This window comes from Salvelinus sp. IW2-2015, unplaced genomic scaffold (genome assembly GCF_002910315.2).
Source record: "Salvelinus sp. IW2-2015 unplaced genomic scaffold, ASM291031v2 Un_scaffold16303, whole genome shotgun sequence".
Classification (NCBI taxonomy): Eukaryota; Metazoa; Chordata; class Actinopteri; order Salmoniformes; family Salmonidae; genus Salvelinus; species Salvelinus sp. IW2-2015.
The window spans coordinates 58,584-68,326 of NW_019957529.1; the positions used below are offsets into that span (position 1 = coordinate 58,584).

Sequence of the window (9,743 nt, forward strand, 5' to 3'; positions counted from 1 at the left end):
CAGGGCAATTGGAAATTGCTCCTAAGGATGAACCAGACTTGTGGTGGTCTATAATTTTTTTTCTGAGGTCTTGGCTGATTTCTTTTGATCTTCCCATGATGTCAAGCAAAGAGGCCCTGAATTTGAAGGTAGGCCTTGAAATACATCCACAGGTACATCTCCAATTGACTCAAATTATGTCAAATAGCCTATCAGAAGCTTCTAAAGCCATTATAATTAAGCTGTTTAAAGGCACAGTCAACTTATTGTATGTAAACTTCTGACCCACTGGAATTATGATACAGTGAATTATAAGTGAAATAATCTCTCTGTAAACAATTATTGGAAAAATTCCTTGTGTCATGCACAAAATAGATGCCCTAACCGACATGCCAAAACTATAGTTTGTTAACAAGAAATTTGTGGAGTGGTTGAAAAATGAGTTTTAATGATTCCAACCTAAGTGTATGTAAACTTCCGACTTCAACTGTAATTAATATTGATTTGTAGTAACTCGTTACCTCATAGAAAGGGCATTCAAGCTTCACAGTCATGTAGAGRTGGGTCAGTTGGGCSAGTACAATCTGGTCAACCCCCATGCCTTGCTCTGGAACACAAATTAATTTACAATTGTTAAACCAAAGATACTGCAACAAMTGCAATTATGAAGAAGAGTAAAGTAAGTGTTGGGCAATTCCATGGTAATGGAGATTTTTCTGTTTAAAATATACCAAACAAGCCTCCCYAATGGCGCAGCGGTCTAAGGCACTGCATCGCAGTGCTTGAGGCGTCACTACAGATCCGGGTTGAATCCCAGGCTGTGTCACAACCGGCTGTGACCGGGAGTCCCATAGGGCGGCGCAGAATTGGCCCAGCGTCATRCGGGTTAGGGGAGGGTTTGGCCGGGGTCTTTACTTGACTCATCATGCTCTAGCAACTCCTTGTGGCGGGCCGTGCGCCTGCAGGCTGACTTCGGTCAGTGTTTCCTCCGACACATTGGCGCAGCTGGCTCCCGGGTTAAGCGGGTGTTAAGGAGTGTGGTTTGACGGGTCATGTTTTGGAGCACGCATGACTCGACTTTCGCCTCTCCCCAGCCCAATGAGGAGTTGCAGCAACGAGACAAGATTGTAATTGAAATTGGGAGAGAAGGGGTAAAACACACCAAAAAAAACATACCAAACAAAAACATTTCTTTCAATGTTTAACAAACCATAGAACTATGCACAATGACTAGCTTTTAACAATTTCCACAGACAATTTTACACCAACACATTTARAGGAAGAACTGTGCAGATACAAAGTTTGGTAACAGAATAAAATWGATTTTACCGTAATTCTGTTATCAAACTTTAAATCMTWWWAAAWTMTATTTAATGTGTAAATTGTTRGAAGTAGTCATTGTGCATAGAGTAGTATTGTTTGTTAAWCTTTGAAATCAATGGTTTTTGTTTGGTYTACATTTTAAAGTGAGTCTCAGCATAATTCRGTTWCCYTGGAATTGCCCTGTGGGTTTATCAATGAGAGTACCTTGTAATTTCTGGAGGAAGTAGAGGTTGAAGACCTTGGACACAAAGTTGACAGGGAACCTCTCTACCAYGACGTAGGAGTGCAGCAGGTTGAGGAGTGTTCTGGGCTGGAAATGAGAGAAGCGTGCGTACAGGATGGCCGCCACATTCCGGAACACCGCCCCAGCGTTGGGCGGCAGGTAGCCCAGCTTCCCAAACGGGATGATCTGCCTGGCCACTTGGCTGGTGCTGTAGTTMTCCGCCCGGTACACAAAGCTCTCCGCCACAGCGTCAAACACCGGTAGCGACAGGATGTTCAGGCACCCAAAGTACTGCATCACCTTGGTAACTGAAAGCCATCTTAAGCATGTGTCTCTCCATGACCTCCACCAAGAAGGAGTGTGCATAGCGTTTAGGAGGTCCTGGTAGCTGCCCTCCTCCCCTACTTCTGCCTGCAGCAGTCTGTATACAGCAGTGAGCTCTGCTAGGCTCTACTGGCCTGGCTCATGCCTCTGTACCTGCTCCAGCATCCCACAACCCGGGCCCTCCAGGGTCTGGCCGAAGGTGCACGGCTGTCCCACGCTCATCTGGCTCCCGTCCAGCCGCTCCTGGCACTCCGACACCAGCCGCACCACCAGCGTGCTCRAGGGGTCCACGTAGAGGTGCGTGCAGGCCAGCAGGGCAGAAATCAGCTCGGTCTCCGTCAGACGTCGAGAGTCCTGCTCTAGCTGGCAGCACAGCACACTGAGGGGTCCTTCAGGGTCAGCCACGCAGTGCAAGACTGCCGCTGCCATAGTGTCAGACGTGATCTCCACAGTGCGGAGGAGTGCAGGACCTGTCTGGAGGAAGAGCAACTGCCGAGGCGGTCCAGGAAGGCTTTCTCTTCTGCAACAGTGGGTCAGTGCAGCTGGCCGACTGACCCAGTGGCGTAGAAAGAGTCCCTGGCAATGGTGGACAAACTCATACAAGCTGGCTGACAGTCTCTGACAGCAGTCTCTGGATACAGCGGTCCGCTGAGMTCCATAGGTACGCCACACACAGGGGCTCCCCTTCCGGAGCACACAGAAGTCTGGAGAMGCTACCCAGCCCACCTGGAGGACTGAGGTGTGCCCTTGTCTGCCAGAGTAGCTGAAGCCTCTGGATCACCTTTAAAGCCATGGTTCTGTTCCAGGACTCACCGGGTGGTTCCAACCTGTATGAGCATGAGAACAGATTAACCTTCAAAGCTCTGTMAGTTACCAGAACACCCTGAAGGCACAGTGAGGCCAAAARGTTATTTTACGCAATAAATTACTGMGAGATATGGWGRGRGCAACTCTTTTTATAGTTTAGTTACCAGAACCACTACAGTAAAAGACTACAGTGCTGTGGAATATTTACATCGGATTGAAGTGTTTTCCATAAACACAGGTTCATGGAATGCCCCATTCATTTTGATGTTAACCTTTTTCTTGTTGGTGGTTATCAAACTACATGCAAACTCTGACTAAACATACCATGACCTAACCATACTGTTAGAAAATACATGCAAATGTCAGCTTTTGGCCAACTAATACAGTGCAACCCATAATCTAACAGGGGATGCCACAAAACATGTGAAAGATCCAGCCACCGGTCCAGCGTGGTTCTGTAAGGAAGGTGCTCAGTAGTGATTMGCCGTTAACTAAGCCAATGGGCTGGGTTAATATTTTTCACTAAGCCACTAGGGGGAACTACAATGCCAGAGTTACCAAAATAGACTTACTGAAGTTAGAATAAGCGTTAAAGAGGAAGTTACAATGTATATTTCAGTGTAAATATGGGAACAAAAGAATTGTTAACAAAATTCAGTTAAGTGCAAGTGGTAATATTTGATGCAGTAAATTTACAAATCTGTTACAGTATGGTTTGGTATTTTTTGCTGTTACTGTGCCAGATGATTGACTGCTGCTATATGCATCTTTTGGGAATTTATTAAAAATAAACTGATGACAAGGATCTGATATATTAAGTTTAGTATCTAGATAATATRTTAMGCTGCATTTACACAGGCAGTCTAATTCAGATCTTTGGCCAATCCTTTTTGCTAGATATTCCTCTGAAAATGTGTAGTTGCCATCTTTAAGATGACTGTATATACACTGCTCAAAAAAAATAAAGGGAACACTTAAACACAATGTAACTCAAGCAATCACACTTCTGTGAAATCAAACTGTGCACTTAGGAACCAACACTGATTGACAATAAATGTCACATGCTGTTGTGCAATGGAATAGACAAAAGTGGAAATTATAGGCATTTAGCAAGCACCCCAATAAAGGAGTGGTTCTGCAGGTGGTGACCACAGAAACTTCTCAGTTCCTATGCTTCCTGGCTGATGTTTTTGGTCACTTTTGAATGCTGGCGGTGCTTTCACTCTAGTGGTAGCATGAGACGGAGTCTACAACCCACACAATGGCTCAGGTAGTGCAGCTCATCCAGGATGGCACATCAATGCGAGCTGTGGCAAGAAGGTTTGCTGTGTCTGTCAGCGTAGTGTCCAGAGCATGGAGGCGCTACCAGGAGAAAGGCCAGTACATCGCAGACGTGGAGGAGGCCGTAGGGGGCAACAAACCCAGCAGCAGGACCGTACCTCCCCGCCTTTGTGCAAGGAGGCGCACTGCCAGAGCCCTGCAAAATGACCTCACGCAGGCCACAAATGTGCATGTGTCTGCTCAAACGGTCAGAAACAGACTCCATGAGGGTGGTATGAGGGCCCGACGTCCACAGTGGGGTTGTGCTTACATGCTATGGATGCCATGACTGGCCCGCCCGTTCCCCAGACCTGAATCCAATAGAGCACATCTGGGACATCATGTCTCGCTCCATCCACCAACGCCACGTTGCACCACAGACTGTCCAGGAGTTGGCAGGAGTATGCCCAGGGTATCCTCATCAGGAGTATGCCCAGGCGTTGTAGGGAGGTCTTACAGGCACGTGGAGGCCACACACACTACTGAGCCTCATTTTGACTTGTTTTGAGGACATTACATAAAGTTGGATCAGCCTGTAGTGTGGTTTCCACTTTAATTTTGAGTGTGACTCCAAATCCAGACCTCCATGGGTTGATAAATTTGATTTCCATTGTAATTGTGTGTGTGATTGTTGTCAGCACATTCAACTATGTAAAGAAAAAAGTATTTAATAAGAATATTTATTCAGATCTAGGATGTGTTATTTTATGTTCCCTTAATTTTTTTGAGAAGTGTAGTTTTAAGCGATTTTAGTATTATTAGGAATTCAAACTAACATGGTGAATTCCAAACCCGTCACTAGCTCTCTCGACACGTCCACACCGCTAGGTGGAAAGGATAATGACTGAGAAAATTCCTTGTTGGGACATAACATACCAGCACAGGAAGAAGGAACCATCAGCTTACTAGACATCAGCAATATTATTTTCAGCAGTTAAGTCTGATTTAAATAGGGTAAGAATGGCGCAAAATACAAGTTGATAGAGTCATTTATTTAAAGCTTATATTTATTATAAATGTAAAATTCAGCTAGACCAGACCATTTGAGTAGCATAGGAGCTTGCTTCCAGAGTTGCATTTTCCATTTCACGTCACAGACTAGTACATTGTTTTGCAAATTCACCATCACCCGCTAAATTCCTCAATACAGATTGCAAATCTGCCAGTTTTAAAATGGGAGCTCACAGATATGGTCAAGCATTGTTCACCTTGCTAAACATGATTTATTAGAGCTGAGACATGCAGCAAGATGGTCTAGCTGGGGGTAAAGAGTAGAGGGGTCAGAGAGAAACCATAATACAACTGGCATGGCTGTGGCTTAATCGTCCTTGTCCTTGGCGCCATGTTTTAGGATGCGTGTGAACTCCACATAGTTGAAGTTGCTCTTTTTGTCAATGGGCGCCTCCCTGAAGAGCTCGTCCACTCCCTCGTCTGTGAAGCGGTCACCCATTGTGGTCAGCAGCTCTCTGAGGTACTCCTCCTGGATGACACCTGAGGACAGACAGGGTGACTCAGTGAGACAGGTATGCGAAAATGCCCATGTCATGGTTACTCCCCTTGGGTGGTGATGCATGGGTTATTCATGTGTTGACTCACAACCAACCCATCAGCATTTTTTTTTTTTAAATGCCGAGCATCTGGCAACCCAATACGAAACAAAAACATTAACCAAGACATTTTATCGAAGTTGACAGAAAGCATATTTTCTGTATTTACAATCCACAGCCGCTCAAAGGTGATATTTTGAAATTAAGTTTCGGGGTAGGGATACTTAAGATAAAACAAAATGCCCAATGTGTATTTGTAAGCATGAATTCCCATATGGACCAGAGCCCTCACCTTTTGCCTTGTAAATTTCTATAAAAATCCTGGGCAGGCTAACTCAGGGCTAACTCACTTTATCCTGAATAAAGTTTCTTAGCCACGAGTTGAGGACAATGAAATCAGATACCTTCCCTCTTGCAAAGATAGTCATCCCCTTCATTTGAGGAAGACACCTGATAAAGTATTTACACATTTAACACAAAATATTTATGCTAAAATACACATCACGCATTGAATGGCAGCATTTGCTTCCAAAACTGTTTGTTTTCACACTATTGTATTTAGAAATGTGCGAAAGGATAACAGCCAACCAACCAGACATAACCCACCAATAGCAGTTCCCATTCAAATCAAGACTGGCAGCCATTGCTAGTTTTATTAAAATTGCCTTGGTTGGAGGTTCAAACCCTTCTATAGATATGTCTATGGCCACAAACGTGTTCCACAGATAGGAGCGATAGAGTGGAAAAGCACACCAAGACAGCATACAATAGTAATAAAATCAACACAGCAATTCTACAAGCCCATTTAACAACCATAGCCTTTGTCATTTTGAAATCAGCACAAATTAAATGACAGTGGCCCATGATTGATGTTCAACATTGTCTCAATGAAAGAGTTTGGGATCGACTAGCCATGTGCAACTGCAATTAATTACAAGCCTGCTAGAAATACAAGCATTCCAGGTCAGGCTTCAGCCATACTACAATGGATGAGCAATATCCATCGTAGTACAGATGAAGCCTGACTTGGAATGTGTAGGTAACTGAAGCTGGCTAGCTTTAAAAGCCTGAGTAGATCTAGCTTGCTTCATAGTATACCACTCTGAATTAATCATTTTGGGAATAAACCCTTGGGAGCCATGGTTTAACCCACCGATGTTACTTGGACAGCCCAAACATCCAGTCTATGCTGCTAAGCCAGAGACTCCTCAGGAATTGTATCTTCATCAAGAACCCCACAAACACATTCTCACCCTTACCGGTCAGGCAGATGGCATCTAAGAATGAGGTCTGATACCAACAGGCACAGCGAGTTTCTATCCACAAGCCATCAGACTGCTGAGCACTTGAACCAGACTGAGCACCTTCTCTGATTCTCCGCACCTTAGCACGCACACCACAACTGCTGCCACCAGACTAATTATACTGCTCAATTTATACACTTCCCCCCACTACACTTGGAAATATTGGACTAAAAATTGCACCTTCCTGTATAACGTACACTATGGTTATTCTATTCTACTGCCATTTACTTATCATTGTTGCATTGTCGAGAAGGAACTTACAACTAAGAATTTCGTTGGACCATGCATAATAAAACTTGAAACTTCTCTACATAACTACAGCATCTATTGTCAGTCACTACAACAGTATGAATCTATACAGAACGACACTGACAACATTCCTTTCCACTTGGAATAATTCCTTAAAGAAAAACCCAATGATTTGTTATAGGCTTACCTGTGCCTTCTTCGTCGAAACAGGCAAAAGCATTTCTGATGACGTCCTCAGGATCTGTGCCGTTGAGCTTCTCTCCGAACATGGTGAGGAACATGGTGAAGTTGATGGGCCCAGGCGCTTCAGTCATCATAGCCTCCAGGTAATCATCAGTCGGGTTCTTCCCTAAAAAACAAAGACAAAGAGTGCCACATTAGAACAGATTGCATTCAACTTCCTGTCAACAGCAACCTAGTTTTACAATAATAATCGGCATAAATGGTTTCAATCATATAAAACAATGGTAACAGGGTGGTAGGGAATTTTGGAAAAATGTATGTTCTTTGTGAATGCACGACTGTTTCAATGGAATGCCTCTCTCCTAACACCAACTTACCAGCTGGGAGACAAACCCAACCTTAGCCTGGGGGTAAATACCCTGTATCACCTTACATAACAAACCTAAACCCTTTCAGCAAGACGGACTGGGTCCACAAACACTACAAAGTTTAACACTAAGCATTGAACAAAAGACATATATGCAATCATTGAGAAGGGAGCCCAACAAGCACACTCAAGAGATATCACAAATCACCCAGTGCCTCAGTTTCACATTGAGTGAATCAATGTCCAAGAGAAAACCATGGACAGATTTCAGCTCAGCTAAGGGAGGGCTTCAGAGACACACCTAGTGAGGCAAGCATGTCATGCAGGTCCTCCTTGTCGACAAACCCGTCGCGGTTCTGGTCGATCATGTTGAAGGCCTCTTTGAACTCCTGGATCTGAGACTGGTCAAACATGGCGAACACATTGCTGGTAGCGCGCTGGGGGCGCTTCTTGGTGGTCTTTCCCTTGGCCCTTTTGCTCGACATTTTGGCTGTTGTGTGTTTACCTGCGAGGCTGAAAAGAGAATATTCCTGAATAAGACCACAGCACCAGATTTGTAATAGCCTAAAAAGTTACTTACCCTTTCAATCAGATTTAGAAATAGTGTTTTGATGATGTCAATGAAGTTCAATTCTAGGGACAATAACATTTGAGGATACATAAGGGTCTACAAAAACAAGCAGGTAACCTGGCTCATGTCATTACCCAAAATAAGATTTGACTAGTCATGCCCAGCTTTGTGGCTATGGGCTAATCTAATTCGGACTGGCAAATTATTCCCCAGGGATGTGTCCTCACTGTGCTATAAATGGAAATGTTCTACTGCTGTGAAGGTTGTTTCTAGCTGTTCCCTTTGCACAGGATAGGATAAACTACAGATGTGAGAATAAATTCCCTTTTCAGGCAAGTTCAACGTCTTATTCGAAGAGGAAGATGGCCACTGCCTCTAATATGCCTCCCTTCCTAGCAAGTAAGAGGGAGCCAGTGGTCCACGCCATTGATTCACTATTATGGCAACACAGCTGGATAAGACTGATTCGGTGACCTAATTTGAGGTTGAACAATGATAGGACTAAATTCAGACTGAAGTTCTTTCCAAGACAACATATCCTTTTCTATTGAGGGTAGGTGAGAAATCTAGTGACAGTCAAGGCATCATTAACATTAATGATATTTTGAGAAAGAACTTACGGGGAAAAAAACTCATGTCAAGTTAGGGCTACGTCATGAATGAGGCCTATAAACTGCTGTTAGCTGTTAATACTTGCGTAACCTAAAGTAATGTAGATAGTATCGTAGAAATTAACATGAAACCAAATATCAATTTACACAAATTTGGAATGACTGAGCAATAAGCTACAGATAGACAGCTGACGTTAGGAKTTGTCCTGAACAACATTAGCAACAATACTGTAATCTGCGTTAGCCTTCAAAATAAAAGACGCCCATTGAAACTGATGCAAACAGATACAAAAAGTGTAATCATGCCACAATTGGACTAGATAACGCCAAACAAGGTTTGAACGTTATACAAATAGTTACAATTTGACAAAAATGAAATCATGATCTAGTCGCACTGTTAATGCATTTGAATTCAGAATTTAATTGGGGGCATARTTATAAATCGCAACACACTGGTGACGTTAGCGACATTGTTGGGTTAAAAACATTACGAATCTCAGGACGTCCGCTAGGCTAGTTACTTGGTTTTGGTACACATTTGCGTCATTATAATACTTAACCAACTACCGTACGGCCTGTTATATGTAACTTAAAACGATAAATGTGCTAGTTAGAACGAAATGTTATTTCTCCCCATGCAGGAAATACTGTCATTTTGGCAGCTAACAAGCCGATATAGCTAGCTTGCTAACCCCGCTAGCTAAWTCAGCCAGAAAACACATACATTCATAGTAACACGAGTAGCTTCGACATTTTAAGCTATATAACTGACAATTTAAAAGTAGCATGGAATTAACAAGTGAAATAATACTTTTTACGTTCAAATAAGCATATAAGACCTACCTAATTCCGAAAAAATGGATAGTCAGTTAGCCCGTGCTGCCCTCTCAACCACCGCCCTAACTTCCTAATAATGGTTTCGCACAGGAAATGCA

The 9,743-nt window shown here is 43.4% G+C and overlaps 1 protein-coding gene and 1 pseudogene across 1 annotated transcript; both read right to left on the reverse strand.

The window, feature by feature from the left end:
* Positions 1 to 2,739, reverse strand: part of LOC112080382 (FAST kinase domain-containing protein 3, mitochondrial-like) — a 5,719-nt pseudogene extending 2,980 nt beyond the window's left edge.
* A 2,438-nt stretch (positions 2,740 to 5,177) lies between these two features.
* LOC112080385 (myosin regulatory light polypeptide 9) lies at positions 5,178 to 9,743 on the reverse strand. The gene is made up of 4 exons (XM_024146121.2): positions 9,652 to 9,743; positions 7,928 to 8,139; positions 7,264 to 7,425; positions 5,178 to 5,467 (listed from the first exon to the last, which is right to left on the reverse strand). Exons 2-4 carry the CDS (start codon positions 8,109 to 8,111, stop codon positions 5,295 to 5,297), a joined length of 519 nt encoding a protein of 172 aa, XP_024001889.1. The 5' UTR covers positions 8,112 to 8,139; positions 9,652 to 9,743; the 3' UTR covers positions 5,178 to 5,294.